General features: G+C 40.0%; 1 protein-coding gene across 4 annotated transcripts in view; it reads right to left on the bottom strand.

Annotated features, from left to right (window-relative positions):
* The window catches only part of ZNF148 (zinc finger protein 148), a 135,507-nt gene that overhangs the window by 71,118 nt on the left and 38,642 nt on the right, over positions 1-25,747 (bottom strand). For 3 of the 4 annotated variants that reach the window (XM_028131116.2, XM_054713905.1, XM_054713906.1), the window contains exons 2-4: positions 15,886-16,021; positions 9,941-10,114; positions 8,670-9,018 (exon numbers count right to left, since the gene is read on the bottom strand). In XM_028131116.2, the coding sequence (XP_027986917.2) occupies positions 8,670-9,002 (333 nt within the window). In that variant the 5' untranslated portion in view covers positions 9,003-9,018; positions 9,941-10,114; positions 15,886-16,021. The remainder of the gene's footprint in view (positions 1-8,669; positions 9,019-9,940; positions 10,115-15,885; positions 16,022-25,747) is intronic. The other variant, XM_008155505.3, reaches the window with a different exon arrangement.

The following is a 25,747-nucleotide window of genomic DNA, read 5'->3' as shown; positions in this document are numbered from 1 at the left end:
TCGGGTAGTGTGTCACTTTGAGGAAAAAAACATTATTTCGCAAATGTTTCATCCTCGGCATGCAGCCGCCTCAGTGGCCACGTGTCATCAGAAATAGCTACGTGTGTCAGTGCTGACACGCGTGTCATAGGTTCGCCATCACTGATCTATACTAATAAAAGGGTAATATGCTAATTAGACCAGGTCGACCAGACATCTTCCGGTCGTCTGGTTCTCCTTCCAGACAAAGCCATGGTGGAGGGGGCTGAGGCAGAGGCAGTTAGGGGCAGTCAGGCCGGCAGGGGAGGGCGGTTAGGGATGATCAGGCAGGCAGGCAGGTGAGCGGTTAGGAGCCAGTGGTCCTGGATTGTGAGAGGGATGTCCAACTGCCAGTTTAGGCCCCATCCCTGCAGGATTGGGCCTAAATCAGCAGTCGGATATCCCCTGAGGGGTCCCGGATTAGAGAGGGTGCAGGCCAGGCTGAGAGACACACACCCCCGTGCATGAATTTTGTGCACCAGGTCTCCAGTCCTATACAATAAAAGCCTAATATGTTAAGTATCTAGTCGACCGGTCAGCTGTTCAACCAATCAAAGTGTAACATGCTAATGATATGCTAAGGCCGCTCAACTGCTTGCTATGATGTGCACTGACCACCAGGGGGCAGACAGTCAACCGGTCAACCAGTCACTATGACGTGCACTGACCACCAGGAGGCAGATGCTCCAACCGGTAGTTAGCTTGCTGCTGGGGTCTGGCTGATTGGGACTGATCGAGACAGGCCAGACATGCCCTGGAGCCCTCCTGCCGTCCTCCCAGCTGGCCAACCTCCTGCATCCCTCCCCGGCCCCAATCATGCACCGGTGGGGACCCTCGGCCTAGCCTGCACCTTCTCACAATCCGGGACCCCTTGGGGGATGTTGGAGAGCCGGTTTCAGCCCAATCCCACAGACCAGGCCGAGGGACCCCACTGGTGCATAAATTCGTGCACCGGGCCTCTAGTCCAATTATAAAATGGGCAGAGGACCTGAATAGACACCTTCTCCCACGAATACATACAAATGGCCAACAGGTATATGAAAAGATGCTCAACTTCACTAGCTATTAGGGCAGTGATGGTGAACCTCTGACACGCGTGTCAGCACTAAATATTTAGTTTTTGGTTTATTAAATACAATTATATATAACAATTACACATTTATGTTATTTAAACTATAAATATCACGAAATAATGTTTTTTCCTCAAAGTGACACACTACCCGAGTTATGCTCAGTTTTTTGGCGAAGTTTGACACACCAAGCTCAAAAGGTTGCCCATCACTGTTTAGGGAAATGCAAATCAAAACTACAATGAGATACCACCTCACATCTGAGAATGGCTATTATCAATAAGACAAGTATAATAACAAGTGTTGGAGAGGCTGTGGAAGGAGAAAAGGAACTATCATTTACTGCTGGCAGGAATGTAAACTGATTACAACCACTACAAAAAACAGCCTGGCGGTTCCTCAAAAAATAAGAATAGAGTTACCATATGGCACAGCAATCCTTTTCCTGAGTATCTACCTGAGAAACTCGAAAACATTTATTTGCAAAGATACATGCATCTCTATGATCAATGCAGCATTAGTCACAGTGGCCAAGACATAGAAACAACCAGTGTCCTTTGACAGAGTATTGGAGAAAGAAGATGTGGTACATATACACAATGGAATACTACTCAGCTATAAGGAAAGATGAAATACTGCCGTTTGCAACAATATGGACCTTGAGAATATCATGCTGAACAGACAGAAAAAGTCAAGAACCATATGATTTCACTCATATGTGAGATATACTGGTTACACCTAAAACAACAAATGAACAAACAAGACAAACAAAAATGCAAAAACTAATAGACACAGACAACAGTACGGTGCTTATCAGAGGGGGAAGAGGTGGTGAAGAGGTAACAACGGGTAATTCGGGTCAAATATATGATGACAGATGGAGATCTGACTTTGGGTGGTGAACACACAATGCAATATGGAGATGTATCATAGAATTGTACACTTTAAACCTATATAATCTTACTAGCCAATGCCACCACAATAACTTTAATTTAAAAAGAAATTGCAGGAGAAATGAAAAGATATGCAGAACCAAATGAAAACAAAAATACAATTTATCAAATTTGTGGAACACAATGAAAGCAATGCTTAGAGGAAAATTTATAGCATTGAATACATGTATTAGAAAAGAAGATCTAGGAGAAACTGGTAAAGATGGCGGCACAGGTAAACACGGTACTGCTGACTCCCACAACCACATCAAAATGTACAACTAAAATACAGAACCACCATCAGTCCTCACCACCAGAAATCTAGCTGAATGGAAGTCCTACAACTAGGGAATTATAAAAGAAGCACATCAAAAATGGTAGGAAAGGCAGAGACACAGAGTGGAATCGCAGAACCAGCTGATCCCACACCCAAGTGCAGCAGTTTAAAATTGGGAAAGATCTTGGATGTGGAGGTTTCCCTGAGGAGCAAAGGTTCCCTGCCCCACACCAGGCCCCCCAGCCCAGGTTTCCAGTGCCAGGAAGAGAAGCACCCACAACTTCTGGCTGAAAAAAACAGCAGGAATTGTGGTTGAGTAACACAGAGGCTATGGGAATCCCAGGCACTTCCTCTAAAAGGACCCATGCTCGGACCTACTTGCACTCACTCCCTCTGAGCTCCAGTGCTGGGGCAGCAGCTTGGAGGTACCTGGGACATTCAGAGAGGAACTAACTTGTCTGGAATCAGGGTGAGAGCTGGAGGGACAGCTTTCTCCCAGACAGAAGTTTTCGCACAGGCCACTATTCCTTTGCTGAGCCTTCCCCACCACAGAGCCAACAGGTTGCACCACATCTAAATCTCCATCAACTGGGCTCACATTTTTTGCTCCACCTTAGTGATTCCCTGAGCCCCTGCCCCTCCCTACTTGCAGGCTCATCCAAGCCATTTCCAGTGGTTTTTCCATACAACTGGTCTCTCTTGCCTCTTGCTCTGGACTTTTCTAAAATCTCTCCAATAAGCAGCAACTGGCATCAGAATGCCTCATACCTCTCAATAAGCGGCCCCAGGACTGGCACCAGTGACAGCTACCCTGGTTCAGAACTTGGTCTCTTCTGGGCACCTCCAAGCTCAATCTAAGTAGCAGCCATCTGCAGATTGCTTTGTAGCCCATGCTGGGTGGGCCAGGGCAGGGCACAGACTGAGGCTGCCTTTGCACCTCCAGGGAGGCCCCAGAGCCAGTGCATCCGGTGGTCAGCTTCAACCATGCCCGATTACAATCCTACCACCTCTACAAGTAAGAGCAGACTCGGTGACCACCAAAGCCTCATTGAAGCAAGTTCTGCTCCATAAGGTCAGCTCCTACACAGCAGGTCTTCTGCTATAGTTACAGCTAATCTTCGCACCCAATTGGCCTGGGGGTGTTTAATCCCTCCCACTGACACTAGCATTAATCAAGACTCAATTACAATAGGACAGTGCACACAGCTCACACAAGGGCACCCCAAGAATGCCCAGCTCAGGTAACTGGAGAGGCTGAGCCACTGGGCCTTAAAAGACACCTAATATACAAGGTGACTCTACCAATTCCAGGAGACATAGCAGATCTACCTAATACATAGAAACAAACATGGAGAAGCAGCCAAAATGTGGAGACTAAAAAACATGTCACAAATGAAAGAACAGGAGACATCTCCAGAAAAAGATCTAAATGAAATGGAAGCAAGAAAACTACTAGATACAGAGTGCAAATAGTGGTTATAAGGTTGCTCAAGGAACTTAATGAGAACTTCAAGGAACTTAGTGAGAATATCAACAGCATAAAAAAGGAGCAATCAGAAATGAAGCACATACTAACTGAATAAAGAATAATTTACAGGGGATCAACAATAGAGTAGAGGGCTCTGAGAATTAAATTAAGAATTTGAATATAAGGAAGCAAAAAACAGCCAATCAGAACAGCAAAAAGAAAAAAAAATCCAAAAATATAAAGATAGTGTAAGGAGCCTCTGGAACAACTTCAAGGGTACCAACATTTGCATCATGGCAGCGCCGTAAGAAGATAGGGACAAAGATATTGAAAACCTATTTGAAAAAATAATGAAGAAAACTTCCCCTCCCTGGTGAAAGAAATAGACATACAAGTCCAGGAAGCACAGAGAGTCCCAAACAAGATGAACCCAAAGAGGACCACACCAAGACACATCATAATTAAAACGCCAAAGGTTAAAAACAAAGAGAGAATCTTAAAGCAGCAAGAGAAAAGCAGTTAGTTACCTACAAGGGATCACCCATATGACTTTTGGCTGATTTCTCAACACAAACTTTGCAGGCCAGAGGGAGTGGCAAAAAATATTCAAAGTAATGAATAGCAAGGACCTACAACCAAGGTTACTCTACCCAGCAAAGCTATCATTTAGAATTGAAGATCAGATAAAGAGCTTCACAGACAAGAATAAGCTAAAGGAGTTCATCACCACCAAACCAATATTATATGAACTGTTAAATGGTCTACTTTAAGAAGAAAAAAAATTTTTTTGAAGAACAAAAATATCTACTCTAATAATAGCCTAGGTGGCGTCACGCCCTCATGTCGTCACAAGATGGCCATCACAAGATGGCCACGCACACAGTGGAGGCGGGGCCCAGCAGTCGCTCCGCACGGTGAGGCCTTGGGGTCCCATGGCTCTGTGCAGCGCAGAGGCGGCCGGTCCTGGCATCTCCGCCACCTCGCACAGAGGAGGTGGGTTGCGGCAGGGGAGGGCAGTTGGGGGCAATCAGATCCAGGCAGAGGAGGGCAGTTGGGGGCCATCAGGCCGGCAGGAGAGGGCAGTTGGGGGCAATCAGAACCCGGCAGGGGAGGGCAGTTGGGGGCCATCAGGCCAGCAGGAGACAGCAGTTGGGGGCCAACAGGCCGGCAGGGGAGGGCAGTTAGGCGTCAATCAGGCCAGGAGGGGAGCAGTTAGGGGGCAATCAGGCTGGCAGGCAGAAGCGGTTAGGGGCAATCAGGAAGGCAGGCAGGCAAGCGGTTAGGAGGCAACAGTCCCGGATTGTGAGAGGGATGTCCGAAGGGTCCCAGATTGGAGAGGGTGCAGGCCGGGCTGAGGAACACCCCTTCCCCACCCCCCCACCCACCCCCCCACCCCCATGCACGAATTTCGTGCACCAGGCCTCTAATGAACTATAAAATGATTGCCATATCTTCCAATAATTGAAATACATATCTTCCAATAATTGAATATAAAATAAACGAACAAGCAGAACAGAAACAGACCCAGATACAGAGAACATCTTAACAGTTGCCAAATGGGTGGAAGGGTAATGGGAAAAAAGGGTGAAGGGATTTAGAAATACAAATTAGTAGTTATAATATAGTCACGGGTGTGTAAGTACAACATAGGTAACATAGTTAATAATATTCTAATAACTATGTATGGTGTCAGATGGATGAGATTTATCAAATGATCACTTAATAAATTTTATAATGTCTAATCACTGGGGTATACACCTGAAGTAATATAGTATTTTATGTAAACTATAATTGATAAAATAAAAAATGATTAAGAAGAAAAAAGATCTGAAAGAAGATCTAAAATCAATCATCTAAACTTCTACCTTAGAAACCAGGGGGGAAAAAAGCAAATCAAATTGAAAATAATACACAAGAAATAATAAAAGAGCAGAAATCAATGAAATTGAAAAGTGGAAATCAAGAGTGAAAATCAAAAGCTGGTTCTTTCTAAATATATATGAAATGACTAAGCTCTACTGGGGAGAGAGGAAATGGGGAACTGTTGTTCAGTGGGTATAGAGTTCAGTTTTGCAAGATGAAATGGTCTAGAAGCGTTTTACAACAACATGAGTATAGTTAACGCTATTTTACACTTAAAATCTGTATTTAAAAAAGGGCAACAAGACCCTAACTAGCCAGGCTTTAAAAAAAAAAAAAAAAAAGGCAGCAAGCCTCTACCCAGGCTGAGAAAAAAAAAAGAGAACACATAAGCAATTAATATAAAAAACGAAAGTGGAAAAATGAAACTAGATCACCAACTTACACCATACACAAAAACAAATTCAAAATGGCTAAAGAACTTAAATGTAAGATGGGAAACCATAAAAATCCTACAAGACTCCATAGGCAGCAAAATAGCAGACATATGTCATAGCAATATCTTTACAGACACAGATCCTAGGGCAATGGAGACTAAGGAGAAAATAACAAATGGGACTACATCAAAATAAAAAGCTTCTGCACAGCAAAGGCAGCCAACAACAAAACAACAAGAAAGCCCACTGCATGGGAGAACATATTTGCCAATACTATTTCAGGTAAGGGTTTAATCTCCAAAATCTACAGGGAACTCATACAACTTAACAAAAGGCAGATAAACAATCCAATCAAAAAATGGGCAAAGGACCTAAATAGACACTTTTTGAAAGAGGACATACAGAAGGCCGAGAGACATATGAAAACATGCTCAAAGTCACTAATCATCCGAGAGATGCAAATCAAAACAACAATGAGGTACCATCTCACACCTGTCAGAATGGCTATCAACAAATCAACAAAGGACAAGTACTGGGAAGGATGTGGATGAAAAGGAACCCTTGTACACTGCTGGTGGGAATGCAGACTGGTGCAACCACTGTGGAAAACAGTACAGAGTTTCCTCAAAAATTTAAAAATGGAACTCCCATTTGACCCAGTAATCCTACTTCTAGGACTATATCCCAAGAAACCAGAAACACCAATCAGAAAGGATATATGCACCCCTATGTTCATAGCAGCACAATTTACAATAGCTAAGATTTGGAAACAGCCTAAGTGGATTAAAAAACTGTGGTACATCTACACAATGGAATACTACGCCGTTATAAAAAAGAAAGAATTCTACCATTTGCAACAGCATGGATGGACCTGGAGAGCATTATACTAAGCAAAATAAGCAGTTGGAGAAAGATAAATATCACATGATCTCACTCATGTGGGATATAATGATCAACAGAATTTGATGAACAAGAATAGATCCAGAGACAAATGGCAGGGGAGCAGGGGGGGGGGGGTGTTTGAGAGCAACAAAAGGACTTATATGCATGCATATTAGCATAACCAATGGACACAGAAACTGGGGTGGTGAGAGCTTGCCCAGAATGGGAATGGCTAGGAGGTGGGGGAGGAGTGTCAAGCGGGGAAAAAAGAGACATGTAAAATTCTAGACAATAAATAAATAAATAAAAATGAAAGTGGGGACACCACAACAGACTCCATGGGGATTGAAAGGATAATAAGGAACTACTATGAACAATTCTATACTCACAAATTTGAAAACCTAGATAAAAAATCGATCAATTCCTTGGAAGATACAATTAGCCAAAACTCACACAAGAAAAAACAGATAATCTGTGTAGGCCTATATCTGTAAAAGAAATTGAATCAGTAATTAAAACCTTCCAAAAAAGAAAATATCAGGCCATATGGACTCAGTGGTCAATTCAACCAAATGTTTAAGGAAGACATTATACCAATTCTCTACAATCTCTTCCAGAAGACGGCAACAGAGGGAATACTCCTAACTCATTCTAAGAATTCAGGATTACTCTAATATCAAAATCAAACAAAGGTATTACAAAAAAAGAAAACTAGACCAATACAGCTCATGAACACAGATGCAAAATCCTCAAAAAAATATTAGCAAATTGAATCCAATAATGTATAACAATAATTATTATACACCACAACCAAGTGGAATTTATTCCAGGTATGCAAGGCCAGTTCAACATACAAAAATCACATCAACCTACTGAAAAAAGAAAAGGCTATTGCAATGGGCTATGTAAAAATTGGGAAGCATATATACTAGAACACAACTATAAGCAGTTATCCATTTATTCACACTATGTGCCAACAACTGGGATATAAGAGAAAATAAGACAAACTTCATGCTCTTATGGTATGGCTGAGGAGAATATTGTAAGCAGGATATATGAAGGTCATGAATCAAAAGAAAAAGTACAATATATTAAATGTGCTGAAAGGAATCCAGGTTTAATATCACAGAAAGAATAGAAAAGGATTGCATATGGTTATGGTTTTGCTGGTTGTCAGGTAAAATTAAAAATACAAGAAGGAAAAAACTTTATGGGTGCTTACAAGGGTGCCTACAAAAGAATACCTTAGGTGATAAGCCATGATATATACAGTAAATATAGGAGACTAAAGATCTTAATATGCTTTCAAAAGATTAAAAAATAAAGAAGGCAGGAATTGCTAAGTTATAGAATTTGAAGGAGTGCATGCTCTTTTTCTAATTATGCTCAAGTTTCGATCTTTCCACCCATTAAGGAAAAACTCAGAAGTTAAAACAAAATACTTTAAAAATTAAGCACTTAAAATTTCACACACAGTAATCCCGATGAAGAAATAAATGTTATCCTGGAAAAGATAAGTTTCTAAAATGTATGTAATACAAAAAGTTAATTTTGCATTTTCCAATATAATTTACGTTAATATTTAGTGTATCTATTTAAGAACACCAGTGTGAACTATTTAGCCATTAAACATTTTCTGAAAGTTCTTCAATGACTTGTAGTATTACTCAATACTAAACTATGTTTCTAATTATATGCTTAATATTTTATAAAGGAGTTACTTACAGGGACATTAAGTGCATACTGTAGTCCTTGAGGAAGTCTTTCATGTGTTTCCATCTGCTCTTCATCATTTTTCACTGTTTCCTCATGGACCATGAGTTCATCATGTGATATCATATCCTGTTGTCTCATTTCACTTTCTTGTAACACTTCATCTGAAGCAAGGATCTCCTGGTGGGGCAGACTCCGATCTTGAAGTACCGACTCCTGCAGGTCCCCAGACACAGTGGACTGGCCAGACACTCCACCCATTACCACCATCGCCCTGGAAGACTGCATTTCGTCTATGCCGCCACATTTAAGAAATAATCCTTCCAGTTTGTCGTCAATGTTCATGCTTAAGTATAACTGCCTAGAAAGACCAAGTTTGGTAACAAAGCATAATAAATTAGTTTTATATGTCTACTTGGTAATTTTTTAATTCAAATTATGAAAAGTATACACTTTAATAGAAAAACTTCACTCATATATTTCAGTATTGCCTCCAATTTTTAAATTACCTAGATAAGGCTTGTAGAGCAAAATACAAATTTTCATTTTTGTCTTAAAGGCATACTCTAATCTATTTTTATGAAAAATGAGCCTGACATTAAGCAAATAAGGAAATATGTATTTATAATAGTCAAAGGATTCATATCCTTTAGGATATTAAAATGTTTTATAAGAAGAAGAAATACATCCATTAAGAAATTAACTGACAAAACATTATCAAGCAAGTCATAAAAAAAACTTAGAAACAGTCACTAAATATATAATAGATTACAATAATCAAAGAGACAAACATTAAAACAGAAGTACCATATTTCATCTACCAAACTGGTAATAACTTTTAAAAAATTAAGTCCAATGTTGAGGTGGCTGACGAAAAGACACATCTACTGACAGTGGGAATATAAATTAGTTCAACAATTTTCAAAGGCCATTTGGTCTATGTATCAAAAGTCATAAAAATGCAAATATTCTTTGAACCAGTGATTATACTTTTAGGAACCTATTCTGATGAAATCAGTAATGCATACAAAGATATACACGAAAAATCACTGTAATGTATATAACAGTGAAAAACTGCAAATGTACTACATATTCAACAAAAGAAAACTAATTAAATATATTCATATATATGCTTTAAAACTAAACTATAGTGATGGCTGCACAACTCAATAAATTTACTAAAAATCACTGAATTGTACATTTAAAACAGGTGAATTTTAATTTTATTGCATGTAAATTATATCTCAATAGGTTTTTCTTAAAAATAAAATCAGAATGGCTACCCTTGGGAGGGGCTGCTGATAGGAGGCAGGAAGAGAAGGATGTCTGAGAGCTGGCAATGTTTTTTCTTGAGTTGAATGATGGTTGCACAGGTGTGCTCACTTTGTAAAATTGCAAGATGTACATCTGTGATATGTGCACATTCTGTCAGTTGTTACAGTACTTCAATAAAAAGTCTGTTGAAACAAAAAATCCATATAGTCATAAAAATATTCTTTAAAAATATTTTTAAATGTGGAGAAATATCCCAATATAAAGGGAATTGTGTGTTTACGTGTGTGAATGTGCACAGGTTTACCTAAAATATTAATATTAACATTACCAAAGGGTGGTAAAATTACCAGGTTTTTTTCTCAATTATATTTAACTCTAATTTGAAAACTTTCTATAACAAAAATTTTTATAAATGTTTTTAAATTTCTTAAAATGTAATAAAAGTACTTTCATTACTAATATAGTCAAGTAGTTGTACATGATTAAATAACTAGGTCATGATAAAAACTAGACACTATTACATTATCTTATTTTCTCTATTATTATAGAAAAGTCAAGCAGTATTAAATCCACCCTTCTAACTCCGGTTGCTATAAATTAATATTCCATTGTGTTATTCTAGGAACTAACAACAATAATCATGAAATTCAAAGAAACATTTCAAAGAAGGTCAAAGCATTGGTACAAAGCTTGTTTTTTTTAAAGTGACTTCTATCATCAGACTGTGTGAAATAAACATACATACCCTACCCAAGGAGAAGAGACCATAATTAGTAAACACATTAACTGTGTTTCCGTTTAGTCATCTCTTTCCCAAATCAATAATGGTTACTGCCTTGGATCATAGCTTTCAGAGGTAAAATAAACGGTCAGTTAAGTTCAAATACACTACTGAAATTTAAATACTATTTATTTTACTAAGGTTTTTATCTAGGGAGAAAACTTTACTTAAATAAACAGCTAAAAATATATAATAGCAGAGTAAACAAAATAAAAATATAATTCATACTTGCTAATCTTGTTTTCCCTGGTACCAGGTACTATCAGTCTAGATTATATAGAACAAAGGACCAAGAATCTCATTTCACTTTTTTAAAATCTCTAAGTAGCAAACTTAAAATCTAAAAAAAATATATTTTAAATATACTACCAAATAACAGTTCTCTTCAAATATTCTATTATCACATTTCTTAAAAAATAAACTATCCTATGACTATGTGAAACTTAAGTTCTTTAGGGCTAGAATTTGCTTATTTTGGACATTTCTTTGGAAATCCTTACCAAATAAATTATATTCTTCTAATCTATTTACTGTTTTCTTAAAGAATTAGGAAAACCCCTAACTTAAAAAGGAGTTATATATACAGTTGCTGCTACAGTTGCTAGTGCTACACAGTTATTGGGGTTTTTTTAAGGAGATTTTTGGCTCAGCGGTTGAGTGTCAAACTATGAACCAGGAGGTCATGGTTCGAGTGCCAGTCTGGACACATGCTCGGATTGCCTGCTCAATCCCCAGTAGGGGGTGTGCAGGAGGCAGCTGAGCAATTCGCTCTCATCATTGATGTTTTTATCTCTCTCTCCCTCTCCCTTCCTCTCTGAAATCAATAAAAATATATTTTTAAATAAATATTTAAAATTAAAAAGGAGCTTTTTAAAATATAGAAGCTGTAGGAGAAGAGATTATTAAATTATCCATTTAGAGAAACTGACCTAGGACAGAACTTAGTTTTTAAACAAAAGTGGCCAAAGTTGAAGCTGACTTGTTAAGCCAACACAAGATCCACATTTCTCTAAAGCAGAAGTACCCAACTCCAATGTTCCTGATCACATACCTCATCAATTTTTTTAAATTTAGCATAGCCTAATACATCTGACCTTTGCACAACACAGGGTTAGGAGTACTGACCCCCTGCATATAACTTTTAATTCCCCAAAAACTTAACTAGTCCCTTGGTATCCTTAAGGGATTGGTTCCAGGACCCCTGTTCAATACCAAAATTCGGGGATGCTCAAGACCTTATAATAAAATGGTGTAGAATAACGCATACAGTAGACCCTTGGCATCCACAAGTTCCCAAATGAGGATCAAAATTAAGTTTTTTAGGGCTAAAACTTATTTCAATTTATGGTTGGCTGAATCCACAGGTGTGAAACCTGGAAATACAGAGAGTTACTGTATATTTATTGGGGGAAATCTGCATATAAGTGGACCCACACAGTTCAAACCCATGTTGTCCAAGGGTCAACTGTATATGCATACTATTTTAAACTATAGTCCTATAACATTGTGTTACTATATAATGTCCACATCAACAAACACAAATATATAATACATATATACATATATATACATATATACTACTATATATATATACATATATATGTATGTGTATATGTATGTGTGTGTGTATATATATATAATTTCTTTTTTTTTTTACTCACCTTATCCCTAACATCAGATCGAAACAATTAGAATTGAGGAAGTTGAAGTACTTTGGAGATAGAGAATATTTTCGGGGGGAAAGGCAGGTTTGCATAAAGTGCCAAAGTAAGGGACTTAGAACAGGAAGACAGCAAACCTCAACAGAAGTAGTAAACGGAAAGGGAAATAGAAATACTGTAAATGGAAGACAAACTTGACTTCTTTGAAAATTTTCTTGGAAACAGGCCATATACACAGAAAAAATAATTCTCTCTTCTTTTTTTACATATGGTTTCTTATTCCTATGACCATGTTGGCTTGGCCTATAAACTATTTTTAAGACAATTTCCCTGAAATACCAGAAAATACTAAGATAACACAGATTTCAATATTAATGAACAATGCTCTGATGAGGTTTTAAACTAAGTCTTGGAAAGTTCTATCAAAATGAAAACTACATGTACCCCTGGACCCAGCAACCTCACTGCTAGAAATACATACAATCCTATGGGCTTATTCATGAAAATTAACCAAAGATATATGTACAACCCTTTAATAGGAAAAGACTGGAGACAACCTAAGCATCCACTGCCAAGACTTATTATTATTCAACCATACAATGGCATGCACACAGCCATTAAAAGGAATGATGCAGTGGGCACGGGGGCAGGCCAGAAGGGGCCAATGGGGGAAAAGGGGGGACATATGTAATACTTTCAACAATAAAGAATTATAAAAATAAAATAAAAAAGGAAGGCGGTTGCTATATGTGCTGAAAATAAGTTCTCCAAGATATATTAAGTGAAAAAAATCCAAGAGAAGAAACAGAGACAAATAGCATGACCCACACTTGTATCACATACCTCAGACAGTGTCTGGACAGAGTAAACTGAACAGGAAATGAAACAAGGCTCTCCAACAAAAAAGTTAATTTCACCAACGCTCTAGTAAAAGGGAAAAGTACAAAGCTACACCAAGAGAAATGACAAAGGACAAAGTTATTGTCCTTAACTTTCCCCCTCTAATCCTAATGATCTCAAAGATCTCATGTGCTTCAAGCACATTCAAAAATCCAAACACAACAAAAGGTCCCATGCTCAAAATTTAACACAAGATACTTCCCTTTTCTAATTTCAATATTTTTAGAGAGGCCCAGGTAAATGTAAAGAAAACTCATGTAATCAATACACATTTAGATGTGAATAGTTAAATGTCTTTTCCTAATAAACCTTCAGAAAGAGCCAACTGTTTTTTGACCCAAATGTCTGTAACAGTTAATGGAAATTTAGGATTTAGGGATATTATATAGGAGAGAGGAAGAAAGAAATAATGCTTCTTTTAAATCATGTCACCTACATAAAAGAGTGCACTAGAAGATACAAAGAAATAATTTGCATTCCCAGGAGCTGCTGGCCAACTGGGGGAAAAGGACTGGGGGAGTAATAAGTCACCCTGAGCTCCTTGAGATGACCCACTATCTTGTAAATGAAAGGACCTTGGGCAGCTGACAATGGTGTACAACAGCAGAACTGTTAACAACCAAAACAGGATAAAAAATTAAGTCCAAAGGCTAATTCAACTAAAGGTGGGCTGGTACTCCTGGAGTTTCAAGTTAACCACAACAGGGATTACTAACAAGAACAGGAGAGGAGAACGGATGGGGCCCACCTTGGGCCAATTTCTGCTAAACGTACCTTCTAACTCAGCATTATTTCCCCTTTCCAAGTTTTATTCTTCCTCATCTCCAGCCCTCTGCCAGAGAAGCCAGAAGGTACAGCAACAGAGATACTTAGGGGGCCACAACACAGCTTCCTGCTCAATTCAATTCCCACTCTCCCTCACACACCCTTTCCCAATAAAAGATGTTTGGTTCAGCTGTGTAAGAGTAATCTGAATTGTGGTGGGTCAGGAAACCCCTAGTCATTGTTGTGAATTACCAACCCTCTCTCTCTCCTGTCTTCCAGAAGAGACAGCTTACTCTTGTTGTCACTGTCTAATTTAATGCTTCCAATCAACTATGTATGTGCAATTAGAAACTAAGCTTTACAGAAATAGAGTAAATAAACTTTGAGTCGGGGCTTTTCATAAGGAATTAAACACATGGGCTTTTAATACAAGCATGTGCAAACAATTACTTCCTAAACTGAGGGGACTGTTAGGCTTGTTTTCAGAGGACAAAGTAAACAGAAGCATAACAGATGGACAAGTTGGGCATTAATAGTCATTTTTAATCAAGAACACAAGGCACTTAAAGTGCTTACTGAGTTCTAAGCAATTAATAAGAAAAATACCTTACCACATTTGTTAATAGGCTTGAGTCTATATTATAAAATTCAGAGATTATCATAATCTGGAAAGCATTGTGCTTAGTACATTTATGTATCTTACTTCACTTAATATTTACAACACTCAAGACAGTAAGGGTACATCCCCATGTAACAGATAAAGAAAGGAAAGCAAAAACTAGGCATATCACCAAAGTCTTCTAAAACAATGTAACAAGAAAATAGTGGTATTTAGAAATATTAAAATATCAAATTTATGGCAACTCAGAATGTTTAAAGGCACAATTACAATTTATCTTAAAAAGAAGCTGGGGGTGGGGGGTGGGGGCGGTGTAGAAAGGTCCAAGTAAAAGAGAACCCTATATTCTGCTGGATCTAGTTGTTTCATCCATCATATTTTATGTTAACAATTCAAACATTAATATGAAAAATACTTCCTCTATTAGAAAACTATGAATTTTCTACAGTTTTGTATAATATAAGGAATATCAAAAATACTTCTTAAAACAAATTTCTTGCTCAAGCAAGTGTGGCTCAGTTGGTTAGAGTGTCATCCCACGCACCAGAAGGTCAAGGGTTCGATTCCGGGTCAGGGCACATACCTAGGTTGCGGGTTCAATGCCCAGTCGGGGTGTGTACAGGCATATACAAGCATATACAAGAGGCAACCAATCGATGTATCTCTCACATTGATGTTGGTTGGAGTGTCATCCTGTGCACCAAGGTGGCAGGATTGATTCCTGTTCAGGGCACATACCCAAGTTTCAGGTTTGATACCAAGTCAGAGCATGTGCAGGAGGCAACAGATCGATGTGTGTGTGTGTGTGTGTGTGTGTGTGTGTGTCTTCCTCTCTCTAAAATCAATTTTTTTTTTAAAGTTTCCCTGGAAAATTTAATATAAGTATGTGTGTTGATGATGGCAAATAAAAATACAATGCCCTATGTAGCAAAAGGGTTAAAGAAGAAAACACTTTCCCACCTAAATTTCTTAAAGTTACAGAGTAAACATTTTTCTGTGCTGAACAAAACTTAAAATCTAAAATAATAATAACATAATACAATTTTCTCTTTAACACTGTTTTTTCAGGGAGAAAAATATAAATCCCAAGTTTCTACAAGATATAAATACCAAAACATAAAAAAAAACATTGTACAAACTCAACATAAAATCCTAGCATCCAAAAACTGGTTTCATATTTGAAAATTTTACTTATTCATGATAATGAAAAACAAATACTGAAGTTACCTGTTACTAAGGTAAAAATGAAGACTTCAAGGAAAGGAATTCTGTACAGTTGAAAAAGAAATCATGGTTGAATTTCTACCTTTCATAAGCTTCAGTGACCCTCAATACCACCTTAACCACTTATGCCATCCGATTCCTAAAAAATAAACACAATGAACAAAACACATTACTTATGGAGGAAAAAAATACTGTACAAATACAAAATGGAGAAACTGGTACCAATAATGAAGTAATCACTCTTTGTAAATAATAAGCTATACCTGAATGACCAGTGCAATGACTTCTTTTAAGTCTGAAACTGGGAAAATATAATAGTAGTAAGTAATAATTTGTGATATAACCCTAACCTTATAAAAAATAATTTGCCTAGATCTGGAGTTTACAGATTCAGAGATACGAGACATTGAAGGAAATTCAGAGGATTACAGAACTAAAAGTTTAGAAAAAAGAAAACAAAGATTAAGAAACCACTTACTAACACTATTCATATCTGCTTTGTAATGTTTATGAAGTGAATAAGCACACATAATACCAAGCCTTACAAATAATAAAACTAGTCATATACAGAATGCATGTATAATCACATAGAAAAGATCTAGCTTCAGAAACATAATCAGCAAGGTTATCTTTGACAGAAAAAGCTGACAAAAAGATGACAGTAATCATACAGAGACTGTGTACCATATCAAAAAAATAGAAAACCAAGGCATATGCTATAAACAAGAAGAAAACTGACAGTGAGACTTGAAATATAAAGAGACTTGAGATAGCAATTAGTTTTGATAAATTTGTTTAGTAAAAGACTAAAGAGTTTATGGAACTTATTATCACAGAGGTATTTAAAAATACTGGATTCCTATTTATCAAGAATAACTCATACATACTCTTTCACAGGAAGCTTGGAAACCAGATAATATATGAAAACCCTTATTTTGTATCAATTTTTACAATGGTGCAAAGGCAAGAATAGTCTCTCACCTAGAACCCGTAATAATTACATCTTTGAACTTCAGAAAGTATAATACTAATTCACTTTTCAAAAACATTTCAACATTGTGTCCTATTTAAAAACTTTAAATTGTGGAAGAGCTATTCACCCTCAGTACCCTTCTATTTCAGAATTTTCCAGAATATTCTTGGATGTTTATTTTTCCAGATAAATCTTTATCCCAAAATAAAATTTCTTTTCTTTCAGTAGGATTGTATCATATTTAAATGGCAGTGAGATGACAACAGTAACAGTAACCTGGGCAGGAGAAAGAGGGAGTCACAATCCAGAGCTGCTCCAATAAATTATCTAAAACGCCCAGTTTTGCCCAGCAGGTGTGGCTCAGCAGTTGAGCGTTAATCAAGGAACCAGGAGTTTGCTGGTTTGATTCCCAGTCAGGGCGCATGCCCAATTTGCAGGCTCGATCCCCAGGAGGCAGTCAATCGATGATGTTCCTCTCTCATTGATGTGTCTCTCTCTCCATCCTTTACCCTTCCTCTCTCTAAAAATCAATAAAAACTTATTAAAAATAAATTAAATGCCCAGGTTTAACAATACAAGATATATATTTTTTAAATGAAATGTGACTCATATTAAAACAGCAGCCATTACAAGCTGTTTCTGAGTATCCCCATATATTGGTTTAAGCAAAGATTTCAAAACATTTATTATAGGTATGTTAAAAGAAAAATATTTTCATAATTTTAATTATGAAAACAACCAATCAATAAAGAGATTATCAATAAGGTTACAGAAGTTATGTAAAAGAACCACATGGAAACTAAATTTGAAGAAAAACAAAATATTTACTAGAAGGTTCAGAAGTGGATTCAAGATGTCAGAAAAAAAATCAATGACCTTGAAAATAGACACATCAGTAGAAATTATCCAATCTGAAGAACAGAAAAAAAAAGTTGAAGAAAATTGAATAGTCTCAGAGACCAATTTACCAACATTTCTAGAATCCCCAGAAGGAAAGCAGAGAAAGGGGAGGAAAAATATTTTTCAAATAACATACCAGACAAAAACATTCCAAATTTAATTTTTTAAAAGAAATCAAATCTACACGTCTTAAAAATTCAATGAATTTAAAGTAGAATAAATACAAACAGACCACAGTGAGACATATAAGGATACCATTTAAAGCAAACTCAGAAAAATCTAGCAAGCATAAAGAGAAAAAATTCTCAGCATGTTCAGGGAACCATCAACATGATTAAGAGCTGACTTTCAATCAGAACCAATAAGGGACATGAGACAGTGGCATCACATATTCGAAGTGCTGTCAACCAAGAAGGTAACAAAATTATCCTTCAAAAATGAAGGCATAATGTGGTCTCAGATAAACTAAGGCTAAGAGAATTTTTTGCTAGCAGACCTGCCTAATAAGAAATACTAAAGGAAGTACATGAGCTGAAATGAAAAGACACCAGACTCAAATACAGAGGAAGAAAAGAAGAACACCAGAAATGGTTAAAATGGTAAATGTGTGTGTTAAAATAGCATAAATATAGTCACACGCAACATACAACATTTAAGTCAATGACAGACAGACCACATATATTACAGTGGTCCCTTAAGATTATAATGGAGCTGAAAAATTGAATATAGTGAGGTGGTAGCTGCTGTAACGTTAACACAATGCATTACCAGTACCTACAGTATTCAATACTGTAACATACTGTATGGGTCTGTAGCCTAGAAGCAATAGGTTATACCAGTGGTCGGCAAACTGCAGCTCTGTTGACTAATGAGTTTACTGACCACTGGGATCGGGGCTTAATCACAAGAAACAACAACAGCCTGTAATTATTGGAATCGAGAGTCTATGTCAGTGGTCGGCAAACTCATTAGTCAACAGAGTGGCAAACCACGACTTGAGAGCCGCATGTGGCTCACAAGCCGCAGTTTGCCGACCACTGGGCAAAAATGTATGTGTAGTAAGCTCTACCATCTACATTTGTTTAAGGGCTCACTGTATAATGTTAGTACAACAATAAAATGACATAACATATTTCTATGAATGTAGCCCCATCAAGTGATACATGACTATATTTTTCTCATTTCTTCTCTTAATATCTTTCAAAGATATAAGATTGTAGAAAGCAATGATTATAACATTGTATTGCTGGGTTCTTACAGCATATATAGATGCAATATATATAACAAGTAGAGGGCCCGGTGCACTGGAGGGAGGGGCGCGTCCCCTCAGCGTGGCCTACACCCTCTCACAGTCAGGGTGCCCTCAGGGGATGTCTGACTGCAGCAGAGGCAGGAGAGGCTCCCACCACCACCACTGCGCTTGCCAGCCATGAGCCCGGCTTCTGGCTGAGCGGTGCTCTGCCTGAGGGAGCGCACTGACCACCAGGGGGAAGCTCCTGCATTGAGCATCTGCCCCCTGGTGGTCAGTGTGCATCATAGCAACCAGTCATTCCGCCATCGGGCCGAAACCGGCTCTCCAACATCCCCTGAGGGGACCCAGATTGCAAGAGGGCACAGGCCAGGCCGAGGGACCCCACCAGTGCATGATCGGGGCCGGGGAGAAATGCAGGAGGTTGGCCAGCCGGGGAGGGACCGTGGGAGGGCTCCAGGGCATGCCTGGCATGTCTCGCTCAGTCCCGACCAGCCGGACCCCAGCAGCAAGCTAACCTACCAGTGGGAGCATCTGCCCACTGGTGGTCAGTGCATGTCATAGTGACCGGTCAACCGGTCAACTGTCTGCCCCCTGGTGGTCAGTGCATATCATAGCAAGCGGTTGAGCAACCTTAGAGTATCATTAGCATATTATGCTTCGATTGGTTAAACAGCCAACCGGACACTTAGCATATTAGACTTTTATTATATAGGACTAGAGGCCCGGTGCACAAAATTTGTGCATGGGGGCGGGGGTGTCCCTCAGCCCAGCCTGCACCCTCTCCAATTTGGAACCCCTTGAGGGATGTCCGACCAAGAGCAGTTAGGTGGGATCAGGCCTAAACGGGCAGTTGGACATCACTCTCACAATCCAGGACTGCTGGCTCCCAACTGCTCGCCTGCCTCTGCCTGATTGCCCCTAACTGCTTCTGCCTGCCAGCCTGATAACCCCCAACCACTCCCCTGCCAGTCTGTTCGACGCCTAACTGCTCCTTGGCCAGCCCAATTGCCCCTAACTGCCCTCCCCTGTCGGCCTGGTCCCCCTAACTGCCCTCCCCTGCCAGTCTGGTCACCCCTAACTGTCCTCCCCTGCAGGCCTGGTCACCTCCAACTGCCCTCCCCTGCTGGCCCGGTCACCCCTAACTGCCCTCCCCTGCAGGCCTGGTTCCCCACAACTGCCCTTCCCTGCAGGCCTGGTCTCCCCCTACTGTCCTCCTCTGCCGGGCCAGTCACCCGTAACTGCCCTTCCTGCTTGCCTGCTCGCCCCCAACTGCCCTCACCTGCCAGCCTGGTCACCCCCAACTGCCCTCCCCTGTCGGCCTGGTCACCCCCAACTGACCTCCTCTGCTGGCCCAGTCACCCTTAACTGCCCTCCCTGCTGGCCAGATTACCCACAACTGCCCTCCCCTGCAGGCCTGGTTCCCCGCCAACTGCCCTCCCCTGCTGGCCTGGTCCCCCCCCAACTGCCCTCCCCTTCAGGCCTGGGTTCCCCCCAACTGTCCTCCCCTGTAAGTCTGGTCCCCCCCAACTGTCCTTCACTGCAGGCCTGGGTCCCCCCTCAACTGCCCTCTCTTCCTGTCCTGGTCTCCCTCAACTGCCCTCCTCTGCTGGCCTGGTCACCCCTAACTACCCACAACTGCCCTCCCCTGCTGGCCATCTTGTGGCAGCCATCTTGTGTCCACATGGGGGCAGTCATCTTTGACCACCTGGGGGTGGCCATCTTGTGTCTTGGAGTGATGGTCAATTTGCATATTACTCTTTTATTAGATAGGATAGTGGCACAGTAGAAGAGGGAGAAAATGGAGCTATCCTGGAGCAAAGTTTCTGGGGTTTTTTAAAATATATTTTTATTGATTTCAGAGAGGAGGGAGGGAGAGATAGAAACATCAATGATGAGAGAGAATCACTGATCAGATGCCTCCGCACTCCCCTACTAGGGATCAAGCCCCAATCCGCACATGTGCCCTGACTGGGAATCGAACCGTGACCTCCTGGTTCATAGGTCAACCACTAAGCCACACCAGCCAGGCAAAAGTTTCTATATTTTACAGATACTGAGTTAGTGTTAATATTAACCCTTTGCACTCGCTTGCTTTTTTCTCGATTCCTTTATTCTACTCGGGATTTAATTTTTTAAATACCCCAGATTTTACAAAGCGCGGCAGTAGAATAAGAAACTGGAGTTTCTTTTCATACAAACTTATTTATTTGGATTTTTTTATATTTCAAATTATTGATACATTCAAAGAGTATAAAAAGAGCTGCTACCGATGCTAACTGTGTCGAGTCACACTCGACATCCGAGTGCAAAAGATTAAGCAGATTGACAAAATGTACATTATAAACCCTAAAGTGGCCACAAAGAAAATATCTTCAATTATGTTTAGGGGGTCAATTGGGCGAAAAGGAGACATATGTAAAACTCTAGACAATTAATAAATAAATAAATAAATAAATAAATAAATAAATAAATAAATAAATAAAATTAATATGGCACACTAAAAAATATCTAACACAAAAAAGGAGGCAGTAAAGGAGGCACAGAAGAACAAAACCTTAAGAAAAAAAAACAAATGGCAAAATGGCAGATGTAAATCCAACCATGTCCATAATTAAATGCGCAACAGCCCAATGGAAAGACCTAGTCTGTCAGAATGGACAAAAAGGAATTCAATTATATACTGTCAACAAGAGACATACTTTCCACAAGATTAAAAGGAAAAGATGGGAGAAAAAGGATCTATATATATAAAAAGCCAGCGACCAGAATGCCATAACGACCGGAACGACCAGTCACTATGACGCCCACTGTGGCCAGCAAACCGGCCCAATCAGGGAGTGGGGCCAGCTGGACAACCTCCCGAGGCACCTACCCCCGGCTGGGCCCGCCCCTGATCGGCCTCTCCCACCCCAATTGAGGGTGGGACAGCCGGCGAATACCCCTCCACAGCCCTTCACCCCAGCCGGCCCTGCCCCTGATTGGCCCACCCCACCCCAATTGGTCCGCAGCCCCCGCCCCAGCCAGCCCTGCCCCTGATCGCTCCCCTACCCCAATAGGAGGCAGGGCCAGCAGCCAACCTCCTGCAGACCCTCCCCAAGGCCAGCCCCCACCCCCAATGGGCCCCACCACCCCTATCAGCCCGCAGCCCTTCCCCCAAGCCAGCTCCACCCCTGATCAGCCCCCCCACTCTGATCAAAGGCAGGGCTGGCTGTCCAACCTCCCCCAGCAGCTGACCCCCGATTGGCCCTCCCACCCCATTCGAGGGCGTGGTTGGCTGGCCCACCACCCACAGCCCCTCTCCACAGCCAGCCCCGCCCCAACTGCCCCCCCCCCCGCCAATCAGGGGCAGGGCCTGCCATCCAATCGCCTGTGGCCCCTCCCCCCAGCCAGCCCGGCCCTGATCGGGGCGGGCCGGCTGGCCAACCTCCTGCTGTCTCCTCCTCCCAAAAGGCCCAGCCCCGATCTGCCCCGATTGGGGCAGGACAGCCAGACCCCAGCCATGCACAATTCGTGCACTGTACCTCTAGTATACTATGAAAAGAGTAACCACAAGAGGGCTAGAATAGTTATATTAACATCAGACAATATGGACTGTAAGACAAATATTATTGGAGACAAAGAAAGATATTTCATAACAGTGAAGATTCAATAAATCAGGAAGATATTATAATAATTATAAATGTAAATGTACCTAAAAACAAAGCAGAGCCCCAAAATAATGAAGCAATAACTAACATCATTGAAGGGGGGGGGGGGGAATCAGGAGATTTCAATACCCCACTCTAAATAATGTACAGACTAACTAGACTGAAAATTAGCAATACTAAAAATCAGAAAACTTGAACCACACTACCAACCAACTACACTTAACTGGGTATAAAAAAACTATAGCAAACAAAAGAATACATATTGTTTTTACACACATGAAACATTCTCCAAGACAGACAAAGTGCTAGACCACAAAATAAGTCTCATAACTGAAAATGAATTGAAGTCATACAAAGTATGTTCTCTAACCATAACAGAATTAAATTAGATATCAATTAAATTAGAAACTGGAAAATCCTCAAGAGTTTGGAAATTAAACTTTATAGTTCCAAATAACATAAGGGTCAAAAAAGAAATTAAAGATAAATTAGAGGATACTTTTAAATGAATGAAAACAAAAACAACAATATCAAAATCTATACGGCTGGCCAATGTGGCTCTGTGAATTCCAATGTGGAATTCAACCCAGGAGGTTAGGGTTGAATTCCCAGTCAGAGGACATGCCTGGGTTGCAGGTTCAATCCCCAGTAGGGGACATGCAGAAGGCAGCTGATTGGTGATTCTCTTATCATCATTGATGTTTCTATCTCCCTTTCCCTCTCTCTTCCTCTCTCTGAAGTAAAAAAACAAAAATTTTTTAATTTTTAATTCTACGGGATGCATTAAAGCAGTACTCAGAAGGAAATTTACAAATTTAAGAATATATTTGAAAAAAAAAAAAGTTTCAAATCAATAACATAAGCCTCCAACCTTAACAAAACAGAAAAAGAGCAAACTAAACCCTAAAACATGCAGATGTAATGGAATAATAAAGATCAAAGAAGAAAGTAATCTATACTAATAAAAGGATAATATGCTAATTAGACCAGACATCCTTCAGGACAAAGCCACGGTGGTGGGGGCCGAGGCAGAGGCTGTTAGGGGTGATCAGGCCAGCAGGGGAGAGCAGTTAGGCGCAACCAGGCTGGCAGGTAGAGGCGGTTAGGGGTGATCAGGCAGGCAGGCAGAGGCAGTTAGGGGCAATCAGGCAGGCAGGTGAGCAGTTAGGAGCCAGCGGTCCCGGATTGCAAGAGGGATGTCCGAGGGATCCCGGATTGGAGAGGATGCAGGCCAGGCTGAGGACCCCCCCCCCCCGCCCCGGCCAATCCCCCGTGCACAAATTTCATGCATCGGGCCTCTAGTCTATATATATAAAGGCTAATATGCTAAGTGTCCCTCTGCCCGTCCGACCAGTCGCTATGACACACACTGACCACCAGGGGCAGACGCTCAACGCAGGAGCTGCCAAGCTGCAGTGACTTGGCAGCAGCGGTTCTCAGGAGACGCACCGTGAAACCAGAGAGGAGGGAGCCCAATTCCTCCCGGGGCCACGCAATTCTACCTTCGGCCATGGATTATGTTGTTGCTTCGGCACTGTTGGCCCCAAATCTGGTTTATTGCACACTTGCATTTGTATTCCATACCCTGTATGACAGCAACTTTGTAGACTGCCCTCTCCCACTCCGGGACCCTTCAGGGGATGTTGGAGAGCCAGTTTCGGCCCAATCCCCACAGGCCAGGCCAACAGGACCTCACCCGCCCGAGGGACCGCTCACTCCGCAGACCCGGAGGAGGGACTGCAGGAGGTTGGCTCCAGGGCGCGTCCGGCCCATCTCACCCAGTCCCACCTCGCCAGCCACCTTCTAATTAATTTCCTTTCAATGTGCACAAATCCATGCACTGGTTCACTAGTAAAATATAGAACAGTAAATTAGAGAAAAACTTGGATCTTTAAAAAAAAAAAAGTCAACAAAATTGAAAAACTTTTAAGTAGATTGACCAAAATCAAAGGGAAAAATAAACACAAATTACCAAAATCAGGAATAAAAGAAGGGACATTACCAATGACACCCCCCAAATTAAAAAAAAAAAAAAATTAAGAATTACAAGGGAAAGAATATTATAAACAAGTTTACGCCAACAAATTAGACTTCTATCAAATGGAAAATTTCCTGAAAAGACACATATTATAAAAAATGACTACAGATAGAAAAGTTTGACTATGACAAAAAACAAACTGAATTAGTACTTTAAAATCTTTCCCCCTACACACACACACACACACACACACACACACACAGGCCCAAATGGTTTCACTGATTAATTAAATCAAATATTTAAAGAAGAAATTCCAATCCTTCATAAACTCCTCCAGAAAACAGAAGAGGGCACATTTTACAGCTCAATCTATGAAGCCAGAGTTACCCTGATACTAAAGTCAGACAAAGACATCACATGAAAACTACATACCACTGTCTCTCCTGTTTTAAACAAAGATACAAAAATGCTTACTAAATATTGACAAAAGGAATCCAGCAACATATAAAAAGGCCTACATACAATTACCAAGTAGAATTTGCCCCATGAATGCAGTTGATTTAAAATTTGAAAGTCAATTAATGTAACATACCATATTAAGACAATAAAAGACAAAAACTACCTGGTTATCTCAATAAACACAGAAAAAAAATTTACAAAACTCAGTACACATTCATGATAAAAACTCACTAAACGTAGTACTAGAAGAGAACTTCCTCAACTTGATAAAAGGTATCCACAAAATTCCCACAACTAACATCATGTTACATGGTTAAACACTAACTGTTTACCTTGTAAAAATCATTATGTCCATTTTAAGCACTTCTATTCAACAATAAAGGTCCTAGCTAGTAAAATAAAGCAGGCATAAACAAATAAATACGTAACTAAAGGCATCCAGATTAGGAAGAAAAAACTTATCTTTATTCTCTAGTGATTCTGTATGTAGAAATTTCCCAATGAATCCACAAAAAAAGCTACAAAAACTAATAAACAAGTTCAGCACTCTCTCAAGAAAAAAAGTTCAGCAAGGTTACAAGATATTAGATCAATTAACAGAAATCAATGGTATTTCTATAGTGAAATGACAGTTTTGTATCTTATCTTCCTATCAA

Source organism: Eptesicus fuscus, chromosome 3 (assembly GCF_027574615.1).
Source record: "Eptesicus fuscus isolate TK198812 chromosome 3, DD_ASM_mEF_20220401, whole genome shotgun sequence".
Taxonomy (NCBI): Eukaryota; Metazoa; Chordata; class Mammalia; order Chiroptera; family Vespertilionidae; genus Eptesicus; species Eptesicus fuscus.
The sequence above is the reverse complement of the archived record's forward strand: the minus strand, read 5'-3'. Positions and strand labels throughout refer to the sequence as shown.